Source organism: Antechinus flavipes, chromosome 3 (assembly GCF_016432865.1).
Source record: "Antechinus flavipes isolate AdamAnt ecotype Samford, QLD, Australia chromosome 3, AdamAnt_v2, whole genome shotgun sequence".
NCBI lineage: Eukaryota > Metazoa > Chordata > Mammalia > Dasyuromorphia > Dasyuridae > Antechinus > Antechinus flavipes.
Genome location: NC_067400.1, coordinates 535,424,627 through 535,451,982, shown reverse-complemented (window position 1 = coordinate 535,451,982; position 27,356 = coordinate 535,424,627). Strand labels below are relative to the sequence as shown.

The 27,356-nt window shown below is 33.5% G+C and overlaps 1 protein-coding gene across 2 annotated transcripts in view; it reads right to left on the bottom strand.

Moving 5' to 3' along the window:
• Positions 1–27,356, bottom strand: part of TMEM135 (transmembrane protein 135) — a 327,016-nt gene that overhangs the window by 109,628 nt on the left and 190,032 nt on the right. For both annotated transcript variants that reach the window (XM_051987292.1, XM_051987293.1), the window contains one exon: positions 11,032–11,078. In XM_051987292.1, coding sequence (XP_051843252.1) covers positions 11,032–11,078 — 47 coding nt within the window. The remainder of the gene's footprint in view (positions 1–11,031; positions 11,079–27,356) is intronic.

The window sequence follows — 27,356 nt, the reverse complement described above, 5'->3', positions numbered from 1 at the left end:
CTATCAGAATTGATCATCACATGATCTTGTTGCTGTGTATAATGTTCTTTTGGTTCCATTCACTCAGCATCAGTTCATTTAAGTCTCTCCAGGACTCTCTGAAATCATCCTGCTGATCATTTCTTACAGAACAGTAATATTCCATAACATCCATAACCATAATTTATTCAGCCATTCTCCAACTAATGGGCATCCACTAAGTTTCCATTTCCTTGTCACTACAAAAAGGGCTGCTACATGTGGGTCCCTCTCCCTCCTTTATAATCTCTTTGGGATACAGATCCAGTAGAAACAGTGCTGAATGGGCATAACTCCAAATTGCCCTCCAGAATGTTGGATCAGTTAACAATTCCACCAACAGGACTTCCAGGGATAGAGCAGGCACACACGACTCTCTAAGCTCCTCTCCTTCCCCTCATAACCAACTATTTAATTCAGCCTCAAAAATAACTCTTCACTGCTTAAATTCAAGAAGATTAGAAGCACTACAACTTACCAGACCAAGTTCATCTGGAAGCTCGCCAGGAAAGGTTTGTCCTGAGGGGCCAGGAACAAACTAGCACAGGCAGCGAGAGGCTAGCATCCTGAGCAGACCAGGGGTGGGGGTGATCTCTGTGGCTGGAGAAGTTATAGAGACTCTCTCTATATATAGAGGCGCTCTCTCTCTCTCTCTCTCTCTCTCTCTCTCTCTCTCTCTCTCTCTCTCTCTCTCTATATATATATATATATATATATATATATATATATATATATAGGCTCTATAACTAGCCTCCTCTAGAGGCTAACTGCTCTGCCTTGATTACAAAGCAGTAAACTGGCAGAGAGAATAAAGCCTGAAACAGAGGGTCCTCTAAAAAAACGCCAGAACCTAAACAGATCTGGCTGTTACCCCTCAAACCTGTAAGTGACTCAGGCAGACTTTATAGCAGCCCTGTGGCCACATCCTACAGTTGGGGCTTTAGCTGGGGCAGTTACTAATCTGCACAGCAGGGGGGCACAGCCTGGGCAGCTTCTAATTGGCAGAGTGGGGGACTCAGCCTGGGGCAATAGAACCTCCCCAGCAGACTATGCTTCCCCAGCAGACACTTCCAGTTCCTGCAAATCGATTCACTGCTCAGCTGCTAACACCCACAGCTCCAGGGCAGGATTTGGCTTGGGGTAGTGAAACTCTCACTGCTCAGCTTCTAAGCCACAGGGCAGTCATTATCTCACACAATGGGAGTTCTTTGCAGGGTACTTTCCCAGCTCTGCCCTGCAGGCCTGAGTTACTCCCCAGTGGGGGACTCTTTCCCAGAGCACTCCAGTATCTCTCTGCTTTTTGTAGCCAGCTGGCAGGACAGCTACTCATCCATACACCTTTCACTGCTCTGCAGAGGAAGCTGGTAACCTCCTGGCTCTGAAGGCAGACCCTACAGGCTTTAACAAAATGAGTAAAAAAATCAAAAGAACAATTGATAGATTCTACACAGAAAGAGAACAGCTTTTCAACCCTGAAGAGACTAATAGCAGACAATCTCCAGACAATTATTGGTCCCCAATACAAAAGGCTCTCCTAGAGGAGATTATTAAAAACCTTAAAATACAGCTAGAAGAGAAATGGGGAAAGGAAAGAGAAGCTATGCAAGAGAGTACAGAAAAGGCACATAACTCACTAAAAGAAAAATTTGATAAAATGGAAAAAGAAAACAACTTCCTGAAATGTGAATTGGAAAAGGTAAAACTCCCAAGAAGTGCAGGGAAACAGAATTTATGAAATGGAAAAAGAAAATAACTCACTAAAAAAAAAAAAAAAAAAATTAGTGAATTGGAAAAAAATTCCATAGAGCAAAACAACTCAATTGGACATATACAAAAGAAGTAAAAAAAGCTAATGGAGAAAATAACTCACTAAAAATCAGAACTGAACAAACAGAAATGACTGATTCATTGAGACATCAAGAATCAGTCAAGCAAAACCAAAAAAAAATGAAAGATTGGGAAAAAATGTCAAATATTTACTTGAAAAACAACAGACCTGGAAAATAGATCTAGGAGAGATAACCTGAGGATCACTGGACTACCCGAAAATTATGATTAAAAAAAAGCCTAGATATTATTTTACAGGAAATCATCAAAGAGAACTGCCCAGAAGTAATAGAACAGGAAGGGAAAATAGACATTGAAAGAATTCATCGAACACCTTCTGGAAAAGACCCTAAAATAAAGACTCCAAGGAATATTGTGGCCAAACTTCAGAATTTTCAGACTAAAGAAAAAATTTTACAAGCAGCCAGGAAAAAACAGTTCAAATACTGAGATACCACAATAAGGATCACACAAGATCTGGCTGCCTCAACATTAAAGGATTGAAGGGCCTGGAATCAGATATTCCGAAAGGCAAAAGAGCTTGGAATGCATCCAAGAATAAACTACCCAGCTAAGCTGGGTATTTTTTTTCCATGGAAGAAGATGGACATTTAATGAAACAGAGGAATTCCATTTGTTTCTAAGGAAAAAACCAGACTTAAACAAAAAATTTGAACTCCAACAACAGGATTCAAGAGAAGTAGAAAAAGGTAAAATGAACTCCTGAGAACTGTATTTCTGTTGTTTTATATATACACATATATACATACACACACACACACACACACACACACACACATAAAAACCATATGCATATATATATATACACATACACATACACATACACACACACACACACACACACACACACACAAACCATATGTATAATTTGATTTTACCGATATAATATAAAAAAGGAAGTAGAAATGGAAAGGGGATAGTGTCAGAAAAAGGGAAAAGGGGAGATAAAAAGAGGGAAACTATATGTGACGATGAGGCAAAGGAAACCTATCATATCTGAAGGAACTTAGAGAGGGGGGAGGAACATTGTGTGAATCCTACTCTCATCAGAGTTGGCTCAAAGAGGAAATAATTGACATATTTGTTTTACAGAGACTCTTCTCTCACTTCATTAAAAAGTAGGAGAGGAAAAGGGAAAAGGAAAAAAACCAATTCCACCAACAATGTATTAATTGTCCCACTTTTTCCATATTCCCTCCAACACTTATGATTACCTTTTCCTGTTGTCTTAGCCAGTCTGAGAGGTATGTAGTGATACCTCAGAGTTGTTTTAATTTGCATTTCTCTGATCAGTAGTGATACCCTTTTTCTAAAAGTTAATAAAGTCTGTCTAGTTAATTGATATCAAATGATAAACAATGAAGAGAGCACATCAAGAAGTTTGTTGGCTACATTAAAAGAAAAACCACATCTCAAGACCCAAAGATGACCCCTAAAAACACTGATAGAAGAAGTTTCAAATCTTTTGAAGAACCCAAAAGTACTCATAGATCAGATTTTTTTTTCCCAAAAAAATTTTTGCCTCACAGAAATTCTAACACTAAAGCCTTTCTGCAGCCTCTAGAGTTTGGAGATTATCTTAATAGGATTTCCCAAAATTCAAATATCAATATAAAGATGTTATATCAAGTCTCAGAGTAATTTGAATAATTTTATGGTAAGAAACAGAAATCAAAAAACTTTTCACTTGAATCTAGAGTAGTATGAAGGCCTTTCTCAAAGTTTCTTTTCCTTCTTTTATATTGAGTTTAAAATAACTCTCAAAATATTACGGAAACCATTAATGGTTATTCTCATTTGCAAAGATGTCATTCTCTGACCAGATAATTATTGCAGTTTTCTTAAATGTGCAGCAATAAGAAAAGCAACAAAATATATGTCTTGGACTTTATCCAATGAAAAGACTGATAAATATATACTTTCCTTCCTGAAAGTCTTTCATAATATAGCAAATAATTTTAAAATTTATACTAGTTTGTACTAAATGCAGCTATTCCAATATTTAAATCTAATGAATTAAGATGTTTCTTTGGTGAAGCAACTATATATAGTCTTAGAATTAATTGCCTTGACAACCAGTCTGGGACTTCAATTAGATAACTTTGAACAAATTGTTGGACTTTCTAGAAGTATGTAGAGAATTTCTATCTAAACTTATTGTAATTCCATTAAAGATATTATCATACTTTGTAATGCTATTCATTTTTTCCAATTAATGTTTACTTTTATCTTTAATATCAGAATCATTTCCCAAAAAATATCCACCCCTCTCCATTTAAACTTAACACACAACACACACACACACACACACACACACACACACACACACACACACACTCACATACACAAAACACAATTAAGCAAAAACCTAAAAAAAAGTAAGAGCCAACAGGTAAAGCTAAACAGAATGTGCAAAATACTACACTTAAAGCCCCCACCTCTACTTAGAGAAGGGAAATGTGCTGCTTTCTCTTTTCTCAAGAACTAGTAATGATCACTGTAATTAATTAATGCTTTGACAAACTAAATCTATGAACTTATGACATATTTGACAGGGCCTACAGTTTTGACACTTAAGGCAAAATCATATTGATTTGCATCTTATACACTCTCAATGATTACTAACTGCTCAATTGCTCAAAATAAATATACTAGTTTAAAATGATCTAACTTTGAAAGATTATGTACATAAATTTTTTTTTTACATATCAATGTAAAGTTATAAAGTGATTCTGATAGGTTAGCATTTAAAAATTGTAGATACTCTCCATTTTTCTTCATTGCTTCTTTTTGGTTTTGAGAAGCAATTGGGGTTAAATGACTTGTCCAGGGTCATGCAGCTAGGAAGGGGTAATTATTTGAGGCCAGATTTGACCTTAGGTCCTCCTGACTCCACGGTTGGTGCTCTATCCATTGAGTCATCTAGCTATACCATGCTCTCTATTTAAAGAAAAAAAAAAATCAAAACTGCTTGGGAACAATCTGTGATTTCATTAAGGTAAGAGACTCAAACTATTAAAAATCTTTCCCCCAACTACCACAAATTTACCTGTGACTCAATAGATAAGTGCAATGGAGTCGCCTGATGCACTGGAAAAGTTAAATACTCTTATTTATACAGGTAGTAAGAGGCAGAGATGGATTTAGAACTCAAATCTTATCGACTCTACAACCATTATTTTATTCCTTTCATCGTGCAGCTTCTGATTTTCCTCAAAATATTTTTATAGCTATTTTCCAACAAAATACCTTTCTCTAAAACAACAAATAAAACCCAAATAAACAACAATGCCTTTAGGTATTTTGTCTCCTGCCAAAGCTTATGTCTGTTTTAATTACTTAATAGTGAACAATGTTCTATGTCCAACTGTCATTTATGACACTTTTGTACATACAGATCAAGTAATTAGAGAATTTGAGATTATTAAGGAGAATGTCTAAGACAGTGATGTTGAAGAAAGGTGTGGAGTTAGCCTCTACTCATCATACTAAAACCAGGAATATAATAACATAAACATACTCTTCCCATAGTTTGTAAAATCTTTCCCTATTTATAGAAATTTGTGGACAGATTTCTTTAGAAGTATTATAACAATCCCAGACACTGATCCATGAGTTGAAATTCGAAATACTCAGATTATTGTACTTTGTAGATAAATTAATGATCTTCATAATCTGTCAGTTTTAGAAAATAATTTTGGAACATCTTCAGAAGTATGGATAAACTATGGGTTTATAGCATTCAATACACTGAGATAGTTGATGTTTTGCTTAGTTTTACTGAAGTAATTTTTTTCCCCTCTTTTTAATTCTTTCCTCAATTCAAAGTTCCTTCTAAAATCTTCACAAGGATACATTTGTAAATGAAGATGCTATACAAAAAGATGTTAGTCCCTGTTTTTTTAAAGGAAAGAAAAGAGAGTTAAAACAACAATCTCAGATCTGTTCTTTCAAAAACATACTCTATTCCCATATTTCTCTTCAATGAAATTTTCACTTTCCTTCCTTCTCTGACAAATTTTGCTGCTATAGTACAATCCCTTTCACTATCTGTAAACTTTGTCATTTACCTCCTCAAAATCAGCTGCAAAGCTAGGTATAAATACTATTTGGCACTTAGTTGATATCTTTCCCTACTTAAGCAATTGAATTTCTAAAATATTATTGAACAAACATTGTGTCAAATTCCTGCACTTACTCTGAAGTACAGCCGTAAGGATCAACTGTCTTGCCAGCCTTTGCCTGGCCAAATGGTGTGAACTATCCTGAAAGGCAACAGTATCCTTTTTCACAGCAAGATTTGGCCTACACATTATAATGCTTTGGGGATAATACTTTGTAAATGGTTTTATTTTTTGCAAAAATCTTCCTCAATGTTTTATTTAAAACAAACCCTGTCAGGAGCATTAGTAACACAAGCTTCCTGTGAGGTATATAAAGACAAAACAAAACAGTTCTTGGCCTTAAGGAGCTTAGATTTTTATTTATCACAGGATTCATGATTTTTGAGGTCCCTTCCAATCTTCCAGGATGCAACAACCACAACCTAGAATTTTCTTCCCAAGGACTCACTGAATGACAACTTTGAGAGCTCTGGAAGAAATGGTCACAAGATTAGGGACTTTGACTCTCCTAGTTACCACTTCATTTACTTTTGGCCATGCTTGAGGCTTCCCCTTTCCTCACCACTTTGCCTCTAGGATTTGTTGGCCAGAAGCCTGGGATATGAACTCTGTGAAAGTTCCTTTAGTTGCAACTTTCAAGAGCTCATCAACTACATGCCAATTCCCTATCTGAGAACCCTATCCTGTTGCCAAGTCCCACCTTGGATCTCTAAGCTCGCCTAGAGCTCTCTCCATCCTAAATCAGAGAACTTCCTAACCTTAATTCCTAGGATAAGAGCTGTTACCTTCTCACTGAACCCTTAAACACAAAAACAAATTAAATCTGAGTACCAAGTCAACAAGCATTTGCTAAATCCCTAGGACTATGATGGTTCTCCAAGTTAGGGATATAAATGAAGACAAAAATAGTCTCTGCTCTCAAACTTACAATATAGTGGAAGGAGATAACATTCAAACAACCATGTGCAAAGGTAATTTGGACCTTCAGAAAAACATCTGCATATTATTAACTTACTATCCTTGGTATTATGAAGTTTACTTTCAAATAACCTGACAAAGTATAGTAAACATAATACATAATCTAACTTTCTAAGACTTCCAAGTAGAGGTCAATCAATCCTGAATTTCTGAAAAATAATCCTAATTAGAAAAAGCACAAATCCAAATAATGGGAAGGGTTTCAAACACCATCCCAACAAAGTTCCTGAGTAGAACCAGAGAAGAAACTCTTAAAGATAGCTGAGACCAAAGGGTCATTTTATTCTTGACCCTTTCTTCTATAATTGAAAATGCAAAGGCAGTAATAGTCTATTTGGTAAAAGAGACATATTCATTAAGAGGAGATAGATTATAAAATTTCAGAGACCACTGAACAGCTGCAATAATGTTCAGTCACTAGTGCCTGACACAAAATACTTACAATCTTTTTACCATCCCTCTGAGTTTAAGATCTCACATACCTTGAAACTTTGTTTTAGTCTATTTCTCCATGAGAGAAAAACACTCCAGGACCCACCCCACCTCCCCACCCCCTGCATTTACATATTCATAAAGTTCTTCTTCCAAAAAAGGAAATTAATTGAAAATTCAATCAAGCAACTTCTACAAATATTGGCTGGAGTTTATCAGATTTCAGCAGGTAACTTTTAAAAAGATTTTGGTAGGTAGTTTTAAGAGAGAAAAAAGTTCAAAAGATAAACACCAAATATAGTGACTGAATTAATGTCTTGGTTGCAAATATATTTTTTCTTGTTATTTGAGGAAAAACAAATCACCTGAAGACTGGGCCTTAGTAAGAAATGATAACTTGTCAATTCTATGAAGAAACTGTTGAGAATGGTGCAGTAAATACCATGAATGGAGACCATATGAAAGTCACAAATTCTCCTAATTGACAATTGCTTTCTCACATTTAGCCTCTGATGATATTGAACTTTCCTTCATTACTTACAAAAGTAAACTTTCTTATCAGCATTTAATAGATAATTCCCACCTGAACCTCCAACTGTGTGTCCCTCTCACCTTTGTAGCTATGTTTGTCAATGACTCGCAGTCTCTCTGAGTTTTGTTATTTCAGTCACCTACTCTTTTTAGAGTTAGAATTGACACAATATAGCATGTCAGTGTTTTTCTTAAAATATGGTGCCCAGAACTGATTCCAGTTTTCTTCTAGACACGATCTATCCATGATAATGTGAAGTAGTACTATCACTTCCTTCTATGCTTCTCCACATATCCTAAGACTATGTTAACTCCTTCCCGGTTCTTTTCCCTACTGACAAACTCCAGTACTCCAACCCACACCCACATAAGACACTTGGGAAGGGATTGGTTAATATTGGTTAATCCAAGCACCTAGCATAGGCCCTGGCATATGGAAGGCCTTTAATGAATGCTCCTTAATTGACTCATGGAGGGATGTTCTTCTTACTTTAAATAATACTTATTAAGACAAATTCCTCTATTTAATCCTCCTTATCTCCTTTCCTTCTAAGATCTTGCTTTAGCAGTGTTTCTCTCCCTCTCAGATATCTTCAATATCTTTTTACGGTCCTCTTCTCATAAACCATATATGCTCACGTTGCCTAATTCTAAATAAGCTTCTGTTGGTTTTTCCAACTTCTTTAGCAATCAAGTCATCTGATTCCTCCCACTGATGGCTAAACAACTTTAAAAGTGAAATATCTCCAAAATCTACACTTCTTTCCCACCCATTCTTCCCACGATGCCATATACTCTGACCTCCATTGCCACCATTGTGCTAAAATCATTCTCTAAAAAATCACTAGTACTTAATGCCAAAACTAATGGTCTCTTCAGTTTTCATTGTCCTTCCTTTTTCTCATCCTATGGCACTGTTAAATACCCAATTTCTATTTCTGGATAATCACTGTTCCTTTAATTTCCAAAATATTACAACTCTTACCTTCTTTCTATCTAGCCTTTCTCTAAATTCTCATCTTTTTCCATGAGGTTTAATCATCATCCTTTTTCTCTTTTCCCAAACTATGTTTTCCCATTTTCATCCTCTTAGTATATATTTCTTTGTGTCTGCCTTTCTTTTTCACTACCTTTGATTTTCTGTCTGACTCCCTCCCTCTTTCCCTTTTTCTCCATCCCCCTCTCACACACATGCACATGCGCACGTGCACATGATCTAATCTATCATCAAATTCTGTTCATTTTCTACCTCCACAATATTTGGTCTATATTCTCTACTTTAATTGACCTTTCCTCAAGTATAGCACCTTCATTTCCTCTACCTAGATTCTTCCAATAATCTCCTATCTTCCTGCATTTACATCCTCCACCTTTCCAAACCTATTCCTCATACTTTTGTGAAGCAATATTCCATATATGCATAGAGTTGGTCTTAACATTTTGCTTAAAATGCTTACAAAGTTTTCAAATATCTACTGAATAAAATACAAAATCCATAGCTTGGTGCACCCAAAGCATTTCACAATCTGGTGTCCCCAGACTCTGTCTGTGTCTTAGTCATAGCTCATATTACTTTTGCGTCTAACTCAATATTTCAGCCATTCTGGAGTATTCATTCATCATCCTATAGTTTCTAACTATACTTTGTTCATGTTATTCCTTGTGCCTATAATAATTCCCTTACTCTCTATTAAATTCTTGTCTTTCTTTTTTAAAAGTCCAACTCTTATACCACCTCTAACATCAAGCAATTCACAATGGCATTTCCTGCTGCTTCACAGCCCTCCATCACCAGCTAGAAATCACTATCACTGTCTCAGACCTCCACAGTACATTTTTTGAACTTTTATTAATTTATCACTTATTATTTCACACTATAGTTATTTAAACATAGAGTATCCCTGCAATAAATTATTATATATAAGAAGAAAAAGACTGTCTTATCTAGACTATATCTTTACTTCCAAATATCTAGTGTGACATACATTTTTATACAGACTAAATAAATGTTTGCAGAATATTTGTAAGGACAACATATAATATCTGAAAACAGGTTTCATGGGGGGGGAATTTCATTTCTAAGATTTCAGTAGTATTAGACCAGATATTTAACATTCTAAAAACAGCATCTCTGTTTGCAATCTTTGGGAGAGAAAAATGTTAGTAAGACAATCAATTCAATTAATACCCATTTCTCACTCCAAATCTAAGGTAGTATTTCTTTATCTATTGTAACAGTTCTTTACTCTTACATATGTTATATCAGGTCTTCAAAAATTTTATGTAGATCATAAAAAAGGAAGAAATCAACTTTCATTAATTATTCTTTGCAACTTTTATTTTTATTTTATTAAGAATAGGGAGTCAATGTTATTTTGCCCTTGTAAGAGAAAAAACATGCCCTATATACATATTAAGGAGGAAAAAAAAGTACAGAAAATTATTTGGGAAACTAAACTTTTTGTTGTTTTGTTTTCTTCTCAAATATATGGGTAATATACAAAGTGGAGAAAATAAACAAATTTATAAGGAAGTTCAAAGAATAAATTTGTATTATCTTTATCTACAACTTTTCCTTAAAAGATTTTAAACTAATGTCATATATCTTCATCCTAATAAAAATAAAGAAAAATAGTATCATAGGCTTTATAACTGGAACAGACGTTAGGAATGTCAAACACTGGCTCATCCTTTTAGAAATGGTGGCTAAGTGATATGCCCCACATCACACAGAGCTTAAGTTACAGAGCCCAAATTAAACTCATGAACTCCATCTTCAAATCAATATTATATTTTCCATTCTATCATGCTACCTCTCCCACACTGTTAATAACTGACATGCTTTGGGAATTCAATGCAAGAATCCCCAAGCTTTTCATATTTAAAGTAAAATCAGTATACTACCTTCTGTACAAGAGATAATTAATTATAACATATAAGATATTAAATTGTGTCAAATTGTTAATTTTTTCAAAGTAATTTTGGTTTTATTTGTATAAATTTTTTTTTAACAAATTAATATAGAGTCACAAAATGAGACAAAATATCTTGGTATTTTAAAGCATTACAAATAGTAATATTTATTATAAAGAAAACATACCTGAAAAAGAACATGTACATAGCAGCTGTGATGCAGAACAAAAGGACCTATAACCAGAAGAAAATAAATTATTTGTAAATAATGTTTAAGCATGAACATGATCATTTATATATCTCTCAAAAACTAAGTAAGCAAAGGATTTTGGGTAAAGAGTTACTGCTAGATTTTATCACTGACACAGTTATTTTAAAATATGAATTTTTTTCTACTTTTTATTCAAGCTTAAATATATATAGAAAACAGGGAGTAAATTAAAAGGAATCAGATGAAGTTAAGTTCTGATAATTCATCATGCCAAGATGGCAATGTAATAGTTACAAAGAAGGCCCAATAAATGATGTTCATTAGGTTGAAAAGAACCTTCTGTTCCTCCAAAATATGACGGAAATGATGAATTAATAATACATTGTTTCCTGCAATAGTGTTTGTATAACTCTCAGGAAATACAGTGCTACTGCTGTCATCACCATAGCATGTAAGAATTACATAAAAAAAATAAGTCTCACCCAGTTCAATAACAAAGAACTGGAGTCATACCATTTGAATATCTTTTAACTTCTTATCACACTCATACATATTCCAAAAGCTTATATACATAGGAATTTGGAATACTATTGACCAATACCTGTCAAAGATTATTATTACATTTTGTTTTGTTTTGGTTTTGCATCTAAAACATTCAACATGTAAGTCCTGATGTCTTTTTAAGTTGGGGGGAAAAAAGGACCAAGTAATTGATACAACACCTACTACACAAAGGATTCAGAGTTAACAGGGACCTTCAAGATAATAAGATACATTTTCTTTTGAAGAGGAAATAGAGACCCAAGGAAATTAATTAAATGATTTGCCCAAGGATACACTGCTAGTAAGTAGAGGTGTCCACATTAGAATTGGATTCTCTGCCTCCACTTGCAAGTTTCTTTCCTTACACCGTGGTGGACCTAATTATCCAACCCCTAAATTTCTCAACCCACTCTGACCTCTAGCCTTTTTTTTCCCCCCAACTCACTGATTCCTCCTTTGGTCTGGACATCACTTTCCATTTCTCCCACCACCATTTCTCTCTTAATTGAAAAATCATAAGATAATAAGACTTAGAGCTAAGAAGATTCCTTACACATCCTTTAGTGTAGAGATCCTTAACTTGAGGTTCATGAAATTGTTTGTTTAATACTTTAATAACTGCATTTGTATTTCAATATAATTGACTTCCTTTGTAAACATATACTTTTTTATTTTATACATTTAAAAACATTACTCTGAGAAGTTACCCATAAGATTTACCAGAATGCCAAAGTGAGTCATGGTACAAAATGTTTAAGAACCCCTGCTTCAGAACAATCCCTTCATTTTGCAGATGAAGACACTAAGACCCAGAGATATTGAGAAACTGCCCAAACTCTGAAAGGCACTAAGTAGCAGGGCCAGTATTTGAACACAGGTCTTCTTGATTTCTGTGTTATTAACACATTTCTGTATGAACTTTCTATTTCACTGCTGTAAGGAATTCCTGGGGAAGACACTTTAGCAATGCAGATTTGCAACTACTAAGAAATTAGAAGTCTTAAAAAAGTTGTCTGGAATACTAAAAATAAAGCATTTAAGCCAGAATCCTATAGCCAATATCTCTCATAGAAAGTATCTGAGCCCACAGCTGTTGAGGCCTGATTTATGCATATGTTATTTAATATACAAAATTCAGTTCTTGTTCAGCTGTCATTATTTAGGTTTGACTAAGTTACTATGGGCCTGAATTTAGGGAAAGAAATAACTTTATTCAGATCATGGCTATCCAAATAGCTTAAGGTTTAGACTTTTAAGTGATAATGATAGGAAGTTATAGTATTTCAATATGAATTCAAAATGGAAAAAATTTTTGGCCTTTATTTAAGACATTAAACTATCTTACAAATTCCTAGATACTGTGGCAGGTGACAGGAATACAAAGACAAAAGTGAAACTGCCTGCTGTCATGGAGCTAAACATCATACATGTCTGTAGATAAGAACATACAGGATGTATCCCAAATAAATGCAAGTGATATTTTGAGAGAAAAGACAATAACAACTCGGGGGATGAAGATAGTTCTCTTAAGGGAGGTGGTATTTGAGCTGAGCCTTGAGGTTACAAGAGATGAAGATGAGGATGGTGAACAATTCAAGTACTGGAGGTGATGGATTAGGCAAAGGTACAAAAACATGATGTACAAGGAGCAGAAGGAGAACAGTTTTACGGAACATAATTTGTGGAGAGAAGTAATATAAAATCAATCTGGAAAAATAAGCAATGGGCAGTCTGTGAAGGCCTCCAAATGTCCTGCTTAAGTATCCCAAGGGCAATGGGAAGTCACTGACGCTTCTTAAACAGAGGAGCAACACAGTCAAACCTATGCATTAAGAGTATTAATTTGGGAACTGTGTAGAAAATAGATTGGCAAGGGAAAAGACTGGTAGCAGGAAGAACCATTAGGAGACCATTAATATAGTTCAAGAGAAAGATGATGACTATCTTAATTAGGGTGATTATGGTATAAATAGAGAGAAAAGGTTTTTCTTTTTTTTTTTTTAATTTTTTATTTAATAATTACTTTATATTGACACTCGTTTCTGTTCCGATTAGAGAGAAAAGGTTATGAAAGACATTGAAACAGTAAAAACAATAATACTTAGTAAGATTGGATAGGGGTAGGAAAAAAGAGGGCAGGGTGTTATGAATCTATGTGATTAGGAGAATAGTACTATCCTCAAAAAAAGAAAAGAAAGTCAAAGTTTAAGCAGATAATGAATTCTATTATTCATGTTGAGTAGGAGATACCTAACATCTAGATGAATATTTCCAACTGGAGATTTGGGACCTCAAAAGAGATAAGAGCTGAATATGTAGATATGGGAATAATCAGAAAAGATGCCAATAGAATTCATGTCAGAAAAAGAATGAAAAAAGGTCACTGAAACTTAAATTGTCTATTACATGTCATCTTATGAATCAGAAAACTTTATTAAGCTTGTATTTATTTGTTTCAGACCATGTGTAATCTCCATCAATAGCCATTGTCAAATTAATAGTTACTTAATTTTAAAAAACTGAATATAATCCAAACCTACTCAATATAAAGTCTGTCCCCCCCGCCCCCCAAGTCCTTATACAGCATGTTAGAATACCTTTGCTAGAATGGAAATTTCTTTTATTTCCCCATATTCAAAATAATAATAACCAAAAAGAAGAAAAGCATACTTTACATCTAATTTTTCATTACACAAATTATATTAATATTAGGATTTGTGAAAAGTAAATGAAGAAAATTGGTTGTTTTAACTGAATATGTGCTCCAACAATCTTTTCTTTATATGATTCATCTTCCTTGATTTATGCCAAAAAGTCAAGCAATTATAAAAAACATTAATGTCAAGTAAATGGTTGAAAAGGCTGTATATTCAAGATTCTTTTTTATGCAAAGTAATTACGCTATATAACAACCACTTTAAATTAAATTACTGAAAAGTAGATAGCCATTGACAGACACCAAAGTTAATGTAAATGCTTACTAATTAATGCATATAACATAGAACCTAGAATCTTTATACAATTTCAAGTCCTGAAGATAAATTTTGTAAAAATCCTTAAGGCAACTTCTCAAGTAAAGAAGAATAAATAAGAAAGTAAATGGAAAATCTAGTATTAATAAAAAAGCAAAGTAAATACCATAATATAGTCAAGTAAAAACAAAGCAGACCGGACATGAAGTTTATTGAAATTAAAAGTTAGTCAAGGACTAACTACAATTTTTCCTTTGTTCCTCTTCCTTTGCCATCTCTTTTGTTTGTTTTGGACAAATTATTAAAATATATCTCAAAAAAACAGAAGGAGAAGGTAACTGTAAAGTGAAGGGAAGAGCCAAGAAAAGTTGGGGGAAAGAATCATTGCTTGGAGAAGGAAGGGTATGAAAGGAGATATGGTAAGTGACTAAAAACAAAAGGAGAATGAAAAAGTTGGAGAAAGATAAAAGGACCAGGGAAGCTTTTATTATTGTTAAACTTAGAATGCTTTTTTGAGGAGGGTATAATCTCTACAGCAACCTCCACTTTATCCTTTAATCTTTTCTACAATCTAGGAAAGTCCTAAACAGTGAATCAGTTCAAAAGCAATCCAAGACATTCCAACTAAAGATTCAGAGACTAAAAACTAGATCCTGTTGATTTAAAAAGCCAGGATACAAGCATGATCACTAATCTAGTGTAATGGAAAAATTAAGTAGCTTTGAGGGTATCTATAGAATTTTTGTCAATTGAGAAAAAGAATATCTAATTTTTAAAAAATATTAAGGTACCTAAAAAGTTAACTAACAAACATAATTACTTAAAGACCCTATATGCATATGGTCTTCTCAGCTCATTACTAAAATATGAAAGAGTTTACTGTGGTCCAAGTTGGAAAGATACTTACATACTTGGGGTGGGGCCCTCAATTGCAGCAAAATGTAATTCAGCAAAAAAAAAAAAAAAAAAAACTTGCACATCATTTAGCAGCTGGGAGAAGTGGTGAAGGAAGCTACATACAATTCAGAGCACAGAGAAGCTGAAAAAATATTGTTTTTTCAGCAAGGCGAAAAAACTAAGTCATCTAGATGGAGCATTTCAATCAGAAATGATGGGGAGCCTTATCCTCCCCCAAAGAGTGACATCTTAAAAGTACGATGAGAAGCAAGAAGGAGACATGACTCCTCAGCCCAAATGCCTCTTTAAAAATGTTAAAGTAGTTTCAACAAGTAACAGCAGTTCCACTACAAATACAGGTTACTTTAGAATAGCTTCATATTTTAAGAAACTTTCATACTGTTTCTTACTATACTTGAATAGTAAAACAGCATTCACTATAGTTACTGTCAGGAAGCTAACAGCTGTCATCCAGCTGAGTTCCACATATTTAAATATCCATTCAGAACTAGTATTGGGAAAAAAAAAAAAAAAAGCCTGGAGAAAAAGAAACCTGGCAATTCAGACATACTATCCATAATGAAAATATTTTCAACACTATTCATTTGAAAGGCAATGTATATGCATGATTTACCCATGTACTAGTAGCATCACACGTCATAGACACACATAGGTGGGACTAATTTTTACAAGTGGTATGTCTTGTGCCCATACCCAGGCCATCTGCCAGTTCCTCATGCATCTGCTCATTCCAGAATTCATTCACAGAAAATCCTTTTCCTGATTATATATGGTATAAGTCATATTTGATCTGGTTCTCACCCCTCCCTTACAGCTGTGCATTCTTTATACAAATTCATATGTCATTGCCAGCAAAAATTTACTTGGATAGAGATGAATAATTTTCACCAAAAAATCTACTAGAATCAGAGTTGGAAGACACTTTAGCAATTAACTTGTCAATTAACATGTTGTATATTGAAGATTGAGATTATATTATGAGAAAAATTAGTCCTTTCACTCAAAAATTTATATTCAATTCAAGAAAACAACATTTACTCACAAGAAATACAAAGTAATCAAGACACCAATAGCTGTGAATGTAAAAAAAAAAAAAAAGTCTTGTATAAGAGGGGACACAGCTAAGCAACAAAAGTAATTAAAGAATTGTAAGTGATAAAGGTGAGGAGTGAGTGCATACTAGATATGGGGCACAATTTATGCAAAAGTAAAAGCAAGAGATGGAATACCATGTATAAAGACCCTTAAGCAGACCAGTTTCACTTTCCTTTGGAGAGTGTAAAGGAGAAGAAAATATAGTGATATGGGAAAGGAAGGTTAGAGCAAGGCTGTGAAAGACTTAAAATACCAAAATAAGGGGTTTGTGCTTTACTCTAACATAGCATAATATATTATATGAAGGGAAAAATTCAGAGATGTACCTTAGAAATATCAGTTGGGGAAAGGGGATGTAGAGCGGGAAAAAGGAAAATAAGGAAGAGATTACTGCAACAGACTATGTGAAAGACGATGAGGTCCTGAATGAGGACAGCAAAGAGATGGAATGGGACTGATTCAAAGGATTCAAGAACTATCCAACCCATACCCTGACAGCCACATATAGCCTACAATATTCCAGAGTAGGGCCCAAACCACATTAAAATATAACTGAAAAATACTTAATACAAATATGCAAAAAAAATTTTTTTAAACATAAGATAACATTAGATTTTAAGGCAAGTCAATATATGATTTACAGGGATTTTTATGTAACATATTAGTGGACCCCATTTCTATTTGAACTTGACACCACTACTATAGTAGAAGTTAAAATAAAATGGCAATGATATGGGGAGTTAGGAGAAAATTTGTGAATGATTCCAAAGTTTCAAACCTTTTTGAGAAGAAAGATAGTGGCACACCTGAAAAGAAAGAGTGAAAGTAAAAATAACAATGGGTTAAAAGGATAAATGGGAAAAAATTGTTTTGGTCATAATATATCAAGTTTAAGATACCTATAGGACAGCCACAGGAAAATGTCCTATAAGTCAATAGCATAGAAATTATAACTGAATACACTTCACAAGAGGGCTTAGGACAGTCTAGAGGCATACCTTCCCAGCTGAGACAGATAGAATGAGTGATGAATCAGTAAAGTAGATAAAGACAAACCAGACAGTTTTGTTTTATTAATATCTTTAATTTTTTCAATTAATAAGCATTTGTTTTCTTTTTCCCAAAAGAAGCAATCATCATGCAAATTTGTATGCTGTAAGAAATATGTATAGCAAAATAAATTCCTACATTGGTCGTGTTCAGATTCTATATCTTGAGTTCATCATTTTACTTCTCTAGCAGGAAGTCAATCGTGTAGTTCATCAACAGTTATGTGATGAAAAATAATTTGGTCATTATGTGGATCAGAGTTTGTAAGTCTTTTGAAATTTTTTATCTTTATAATATTATAGTCATATAAATTGTTATTTTTGGTACTTCCCATTTCACTTTGAATTCTTTGAGATATATGGCAAAACACTAAAAGCATTAAATCAAAGAGAGTTTGGAGCATTATTCAGGCATAATTCCAAATTAAAACCCAGAACAGCAGACATATTTGACCAATCCAATAACACAATATATATATATCAATATACCTATTTTCCCCCAACATTTTCAATCTGTCAGTGAGGCAGTCTGTAAATGGGCATTTATTAAGAACTGTCATATGCTAATTACTGTGCTAAATCCTAAGTTTACAAAAAAAGATAACAACAAAAGTGTTCTCAAGGAGTTTAGGGGAACAACATGCAAAACAGCTATACAAACTATATACAAGATAAATTGGAGGTAATCTTAGGAAGAAAGCACTACTATTACAAGTCATTAAAACATTTCTTAGCTAGAACATGAAGAAAGTCAAGGAAGCTAGGAGAAGAGAGAAGGGGGGTTCAGGCATGGAGGAAAGAAAGCCAGGCAAAATGCACCGAATTGAAAGGCAGAGTAACCATAGAGAAGAAGGTATGAAGAAACTGGAAAGGTAGGAAGTGGCCAGGTTATGAAAACTTTAAAAGGGAGACACTGGAGTTTATTGACTGTAGAGGGAGGGAAGGGTGGAAGAGGGAGATTATCAACTGGATAACTAAATGGAGAATAAAATGGAGTAGGGAGAGACTTAAGGCAGGGAGACCAAACAAAAGGCTTTTCCAATATTTCAGCACTAGGATGCTGACAAGGTCTGAAGAAAGGAGAGATATAACAGAGATGTCATGAAGGCAAAAGCCAGCTGGATTCTGTAACTAGATATAATAGGTAGGAAATAGTGAAGAATTAAGGATGACAATTAGGTTGTGATCCTGCTTAACTGGGAAAATGATAGTACTTTTGAAAGTAATCAAGGAAGTTAGAAAGAAGGGAGGCCTTGAAGGAAAAGATAATGAGTTTTGTTTTGTACATGTTGAGTTTATCAGAGCCAGACCTCAAATTATATTATAAAGCTATAGTCAAAAACAATTTGGTACTAAGTAATAAATAGAGAAGTTGTTCAGTAGAATAGATTAGGTATACTATTTATAGGAAAAAATAGGAAAAGAAGGTATACAAATCAAACATTTACTAATAAATTATAATTTCAAGACTTCTACATTAAGTTACAAGACCCCTCATGGGGTTTGAGACCCATAGTTTAAGAATCTGGAATCTAACTGACAACTAATTAACAAACTTAGAAAGTCTTAAGAAATATGATAAACAAAACGATCAATGAGAATTCCAAAGAATTTATGAAAAAACATGGTACCCATATCTAGATAGGCAATGTACTTCAAATACAGCCTAAGGAGCGCGCGCACACACACACACACACACACACACACACGTCATATATACCTGTGCACCTCAGGTTATATATGAAGTGTGTATGCATATGTGTGTGTTTATATATGCATACACATGTGTAAATCTATATACTTAAAACATGGCTAATATAGGACTTTGTTTTGCAATGTGTTTGCAACAGGTCTTGTTTTTCTTTCTCAATGGAGAAGGTAGAAGGAAGAGAATTCAGAACTAAAAACTAAAATGAATTAAAAATAAAACAAAAAAAGAAACTATATATCTTAGAAAGGGTAAAAAAGTTAAAGAGTTTTATATGGGTAACTGAAGGAAGGCTAATAAGCATATTTGCAGTCATTGTGACACTGAAGCATTAAATAAAAATAAGCCATAAGCATGCAAAGGGCAAGGACCAAGCAGACAGGAAGAGATCGAAGACGCTAGAAAGATAGGAGATAAAGATAAATGGGTCATGCCCTTGAAACAGTTAAGAGAAGATAGGGTCAAGAGCACAGAAAAAGGGAGTTAGCCTTGGAAAGGAGAAGTATAAAGCAGAATATAAGCAAAAATATCTGAAGAAATTCCGTAAGAATGGAAATTGAAAGAGTTCTATCTGATGGATTTCTAGTTAGTAAAGTAGATGAAGTCATCTGATAATAATGAAGATAAGTAATATTGAAGTTGTTAATGAAGGTCTAGAACCATATATGGGAAGAAAACAAGGAAGAACCTAGAAAAAGAAGCATATAAACACTATTAAAAAGAATGGTATGGAACAGTTAAAAGAACATTCATTTATATGAGCTGAATTTAAATTTCACTTCATGCTCACTCTCTATATGACCTGGGTAGGTCACCTAATCTAGTTGACTCTCAGTTTCCAAATCTGTAAAAAAATATTGGATCAGATGATTTCTCTGGTCTCTTTTAGGAAAGTGACAATTAATATGGCTTTAGACTTACTTCAGCAATGCTCAGAAGACCAAATGGATAGAGAAAGACTATTTTGCTTAGGAAACTTCTGTGAAAGAACAGTTATGTGCCTTATGTGTACTCTTTAATTTTCCAGTTGTAAGGTATTAACTCTGTCTGAGTCAGAGTTGAAAAACATTTATTAAACTCCTATTATGTGCCAGGCACTGTGCCACTGCACTGAAAATACAAAGAAAAGCCAAAGACAATTCCTACCTTCAAGGGGTTCATAATGTAATGTGGAAAGACAGAAAGTTTTAAAAAGCTGATAGGTAAGGGGGAAGGAGAAGAGTACTAAATTACCAAAAAGAATCTATGTATTCATTCATTCATACTTAATCCTTTGAAATCTGGCTTCTGATAGCACCACTCTTATGAAACTGCTTTCTCAAAGATAAGATTTTTCAGCTGCTAAATTCAAGGCCTTTTCTCCAACCTCCTTCTCTTTGACTTTTCTTGTAACTTTTAACATTGTTGACTCCCCAACCCTAACCCCATCTCCTACTAGAAAGTCTTTCCTTCCTTAGTTTCCATGACACTTGTCTCCCCATTCTTCTGGTGCAGGGTTTCTTAAAACTTTTTCCAAAAATCTTGGGGCAATCCTCTCTTGAATCTGAGTCAAGCATTCCATGTTATGTTTTTAGAACCAAGTTTGCAGTGATGTCTCCTGAAGTAAAATTCCAGAAACTCCTCAGATTTATTACATTTGATTCTGAATTAATGGTTGGTTGTTGCATTCAGAAACTTTTTACTACTGCCAAATTTTTCTGATCCCCACATTCATTTATGCAACTCTATATGGAGTTGTGACCAATAATGTAAGAACCTTTGTTCTAGGGGCTATTAACAAAAGAGAATGTCTTTGGAATCATTCTTCCTCTATCATGACAGAATATCCCATCCACATTCTAGTCTCCCTTATGGTATATATTCCTTCTGAATTTTTTGGTCTGGTTTTATGGATAGGCTTTATGAATATATTTTTTTTTCTTTGTACAAGTTAAATCACCCATAAATGGTACAAAATTCTTAATCTTGGTCTAATTAAATTAAGTGCTGACTTAATAAGATAATCATCTCGAGAACTTTTTTAATCTGTAAAAATTTATTTTAAAAAAGTGTTATATCAACCAATAAAAGTGATTAGATTTCCTCCTTTTAATTGACCTGTACTAGAGTCTACACCTTAATCAAAATACAGGTATCCTTTTACAATAGTGAAATCAGGTTTTAAAATGACTATTGAAGGTGATCTTGGTGACTAAATAACAGAAAGGTATAATATGAGTGGCACATTTTTAAGAAGGAAGAGAAAGTTCTACCAATTTTAACTTCAATAAGAAACTTTGTCTCAGGGAGATTTTTTAAATTTCTTTTTTGAAAACAATGGTTCTAAGAACCAAATCATTTTCTCTTTTCAGTTACTTCCTCATTTATACTATTACAAAGGGCATTGTCCCAAAAAACTATGTCCCAGGGATAATTCGGCCCATAGCCTTCCTTTTTAATAAAGCAAACCATTAATCGCCATAAAGAGTAGCAAGAGCAATCCCTTGCCATTTTCTAGGTCAGTGCCATTTTTCTGATACAATAATAGTTAAAGTTCTCCGCTGCATAGTTCAATTCACTTTAATTCAATTCAACATGCAATTTAATAAAAAGTCTACCATGTTCTGCTGTATACATGGCAATGCTATTTTTTATTTATTTTATTGTTTTATATTTAAGTTTAAAATGAATAAAGAAAAACAAGCAAGCAAACATCTACCATGCAAAAAATTTTGTACTGGGCACTTGAACACACAAAGACCAGGAAATAATCTTACATTCTATAGCAATGATATAATATATATGTGTAAGTAAGAAGAAAATAATTTGAGAATAGAGAAATAACTAAAACTAGGGATCAGTCAAGTTTTTTGGAAGAAGAAACCAGAACTAAACCTTGAAGAAAGCTAAGGATTCCAAAAAAGAAAAATAAGAAAAGGAAATGAATCCCAGACATGGCAGAAAATCTGTACAAAAATATAGATGTGGAAGGGAGCATAATATCTGCACTTTGGAGAACAATACAAAGGCCAGATTATAGTATGAAAGGAATAATGGGGGAAATGGAGGGACAGGAAAATGGAGGTAGAAATCTGGAAATATAAGTTGTAGTCAGACTGTGAAGGGATTTAAATGAATCATAGTGAACTTTTAAAATGATCTAACCCAGAGGTTAACAGAAAATTACTGAAGAATATCAGACAGCATCATGAAGTGGGGAACGCCCAATTGACCTAAAAAAATACGGATGGAGTGGACCTAATTATATTGTTATATGACATCCTCCAGCATCAATAGCATAAGAAGTTATTTTGAAAAAAGCAGATGAGAAAAACCCATGGATTTAGCAAGGCATAAGCAACATTACAGGACAACGAGGACAAGGGGTTAAGGTTAGAGATCAGTATAAAGAAGTAGTTAATTTTAGTGTTAAGACTTCAAAAAGAGGAAAGTCAGGTATGTCAAAGGAGTATTGGACTATTATAACAAGACTCCCTGCTTCCAGTCTCTCCTTTCTTTCATATCATCCTTTATTCAAGCTGTCAAAATAAACTTACTAGTGTAAAGGGCTGACCATGTCATTCTTTTCGAAATCTTTCAGTGACTCACCCTTGACTACAAGATAACTCACAGATTCATGTCTGTAGCATTTAAAAGCCTCCACAACTAAGTTCTAACAAAAGTAACCTATCCACCTTAATTTCCTGATACTCTTTGTGATAAAATATGTATACTAGAAAAATTAAGAATATCAGTTTGTTCTTGATTTCTTTCTCCCCTTTCATAATTACACTTCCATGCATTTACAAGAATATCTTCCCTACCTGGGAAAAACATTCCTTCCCACATACTTGGCTGGTGAAATTGTTCTTTAATCAAGGCACAGTTCAGATACTTAGAAAGGAGATCCTTCTTCCACAAAACCTTCTCAGGTGAAATGGCTCTTTCCTTAAATTTAACTAGAGTACTCTTTTGCCCTATCACATTCGTGTGTGTGTGTGTGTGTGTGTGTGTGTGTGTGTGTGTACACTGTATCCCTCAATAGACAAGACCTATGTCATTTTTTCATCCTTTTGTCTCTGGTACTAAGTATAATACCAGGCATAAATAGACACTAATTTTTTTTTGAATCCAAGTGCATCCTAATAAATGGTAATAGAAATTTTGTTGCATAATTTAGGGAAAGTTGTCATTCTGGAATACAGTAGAAAAATTTTAACAAGATCAAACAAACTCATATACAGATAAAGATAAAATTATTTAAGTCTTAAAGGAAAATAAAGTAACTGAGGAAAACTAAAATTTACAACAAAACAGTTAATATTAATAGCATGTTCCATCCCACTGTCAGTTTAGTTTTATTTATGTAAAGAAGAAAAATTCGTTTTAAAATTACAAAAATAAAATTTACTATGAATAAGGTCCTCGGATATTAGGAAAAGAGAGGTTCTTCTGTTAAGAACTCAATCTTACCATCTTTTCTGTTCCCCAGGTCTTTTCAACATTTCAACATCTAATAACAGTAGGAGGTCTAAGACAAAGAACATGATCCTCAGAAAATCTTTAATCCTTCATGTGGCCCAAGCTACTCACTCAAAAGTATTGTGTTCACATTATTATACTTCCATTCTAATAGAACTATTCCTGAATCCAAAAATAGTCATGAAAGAAAACATAAGCCTTTTCTTTTCCTAAAAATCTTTAATTAAAAAGCACAGGAAGATTTGTAAGAATGGGCCTTTTCTAATGACTGTATTTTAAGAAAAACTGGAAACTTGATGCTTATATTCACTACAGAATTGAAAATGGACAAAGCTGAAATAAATGTCTCAGTAATTAAGTTATTTAGGTATAAAGTATAAAATTTCCAGTTGCAGTGAACTTCCCATTTCCTTTTAATAATTGGGCTTTAAACTTGCTCAGAACTGCATCTTCAAGCTTTTTGCAAAAGATATTGCAGCAAGAAAAAACTGTTGTATTAGCTTACTTCTTTTTGGATGATTATGAAATTTACTGCTTTATGAATACATTAATCTTAGTTATTCTTTCAAAAATTTAACAACCAGAAATAAATCCAATAATATCTCAGTAACATAACAGAAAACTTATAAAAATATAAATTTTCATAATTAAAAAAACTCACTTTAATGATTTTTTTAAACACAATTTTGGTTGGATTAAAAAAAACAACAACAACTTAATTTAAGTGACTACTTTCAGAGATTCCCTGTAGTTCAGAAGGCTAAAACTTTCTTATATAAAATTATACAAAGCATTGGCTACAGAAAATCCTCTCTGGGATATTGCCAAAACACTAGTAAATCAATGTAAAGGTCAATCTAACCATGGTTAAATACCAATGTTGTCTCCACCTAAAAGTTGGAATGAGATGAACAAATAGAATCTCAGCATGGCAGAACAACTCAGTAATGTCATGCTGGGAAGATCATTAGGAATGAAGTAGAGTAATACCCTCAACATGTAATCCTTCACAATATCCAGGTTACTTAGAAACTGAAATGGCTTGGCCTTCTTAAATCTTCAAGATTTAATTAGCCACAATAAACAGAACTAATTGGGGGAGAAAGCTGACAAAATTCCACAAAGCTGTGGTCGTCTAAGTTTTTTTGTTTTTTTTTTTAAGTGTATTAAATATAGTTAGGGCAAAAATGAAGTATATATTTGTGTGTTGGCCAAAAATTTCACATACAATGTTGGATGGAAGGAGAAACAATCTAGTTAATGTTGTAATAGGAAATGCCCTTGAGGAAAGCAGGTGGTTCCTGGTAGACTGTTCAGGAACTCTATCAGACTTGGAGCTGTCCTATGCCTGCATTCCTTCATCCTAATCAAGTTAAGATTGAAACTGTAAAAAAGTGTTATGTGAAAATAATGAAGCTGGGATTTAATTAAATGAAGGGAAAAAAGGCAATAGCTGCAAAGCTACAATGTTGCATTCTTAAATTCCAAATAGAGGGAAAGATGATTACTGAATTTGAAAAGTTTCACACTTAGGTGAACAAATATTTTTTTAAAAGCCAACTTAGGGTAATGGGTGATGGCAGCAGGCAAGGAAACAGAACTTCCAACAAACATATCTAAAATTAGAAACAGGCTGTGTTTTTAATGAAATGATAAATGGCTTAAATTAAAGGAACTTTGCTTCCATCACATTATAATACTGTACAAATCAAATCCCATTTTAGATCCTTATACCACAAATCACAGAAATAAGAAATCATTTGTGTCCTGGTGATACAAAATTTAAAAGAGTAAGTTAAACCATTCTGGGTCTCTCATCCACAAAAGAAGACAGGACTCAATAGCTTCTAAGATTTCTTCCAGCTCTGAACATATACTGTGATATTGAAAATGAAAAGTAGTTCCTGTCCTCAAAGAAATTTAGGTTATTAGCAGAAACAGGATGCTACCATACAAACACAAGAGAACTTATGGTGGAGTATGGGGCAATTAAGGTGATCAGGAAAGGCTTTTTCTGACAGCACACAAAGCCAAGCTTTGAAGTAAGCTAAGATTTCAAAAAAAAAAAAAAAAAAAAAAAGGCTTTCTAAAGGTGAGGAAGGTATATATTTTAAGGAATTGGAGTTAAAGAGTCATTTTTTAAAAAGCCTTAATTTAAAGTTAGGTAAATTCATTTATTGTTTTATTAGTTACACCTGAAGGGCCAATATTTGAATAAACTAGAACTTAGAGCTAGAAAGCTTCAAGAAGAAGATGGTAACTGCAGAGAACAAGACTAAGGGAGGATCAAGTACAATAGGATGCAGAGAGCAGGAGAGCACTATGTGCTTATAATGGATTGGGAGGGAGTATCGAATAGTGAGGAGGAGTTGAAAGCAAATTCTCTTATTTCATATTTCTGCAAATGCTGTATATAGAAATTGTTCCAGGTTTGGTAACTCATATGAAGACTTAAATGAGAAACAACCTAAGATTCCAATGGAGCACTTACCATTCCAATGCAATTAGGTTCCTCAAGAGTATGTGGCATTCTTTATACTTAGTAGTAGACTAGAATTCCTAAGAAGTTTCCATAAACAATGTATATCCTATCACATTTTAAAAAGTGAGCTATATATGATCCAAGATTAGAAGCCTGAATTCCCTATACCAAATATTCCCCTTCCTAAATGAATTTACAACATTTATAACCTTTTACTTAGGCTCTCATAAGTATATCCTTAACATACTGATCATTTCCACTACTCTTTTATAAATGATTTGTCTATCCATATTTATGTGGTAACAAGATATCCAATGTCAATTTTCAATAGTTAAATGAAAATATGGTACCCTCAAAATAATACCAAACTTCTTTCCTGAAGAATATGTATATACCCTTTTTTTAAAAGTCTTCTATTTTTCCAATTACATGCATAGAAAAATATTAATTTTTTTAAACTTTGAGTTTAAAAGCCTTTACTCCCTCCCTCTAAGATGGTAAATGATGTTTTTACAATCATGTGAAACATTTCCATATAAATCATATACATATATGTGTACATTTTTAATACAACATTGCTTATATAGATTGGTCTTTAATTTTATATAGCATATTTTCAATTGTAAATGATCTCCTGAGTGCTAGAATGAATTTACTTTTTTTCAAAACAGATAAATAGCTCCTTTTGGTAAATACAAAAATAAATTTAATTTCCATTTAAAATTAACTATGAATCAACTAGAATATATATACTTAAGAATCTAAAATCTCATATTTTGTAAATAAGCATATTTCAAATGCTATAATATTACTCTAGTTTTCTAAGACAAATGTGAAAACTGAGAAATAAATGAAAAATAACTAAGTAGCAAAAATAATTATAAAATTAAATTCCTAAACTATTTATAGCAACTCACTTTAGGGTGGCAAACAACTGAAATTGTAGTGATGCCCATCAACTAAGGAATGGCTGAACAAGTTGTGGTATTTGATTATGATGGAACACTACTATTGTGCTATAAGAAATAAGTTTGTTGATTTTAGAAAAACATACAACTTTCACAAAATAAAAG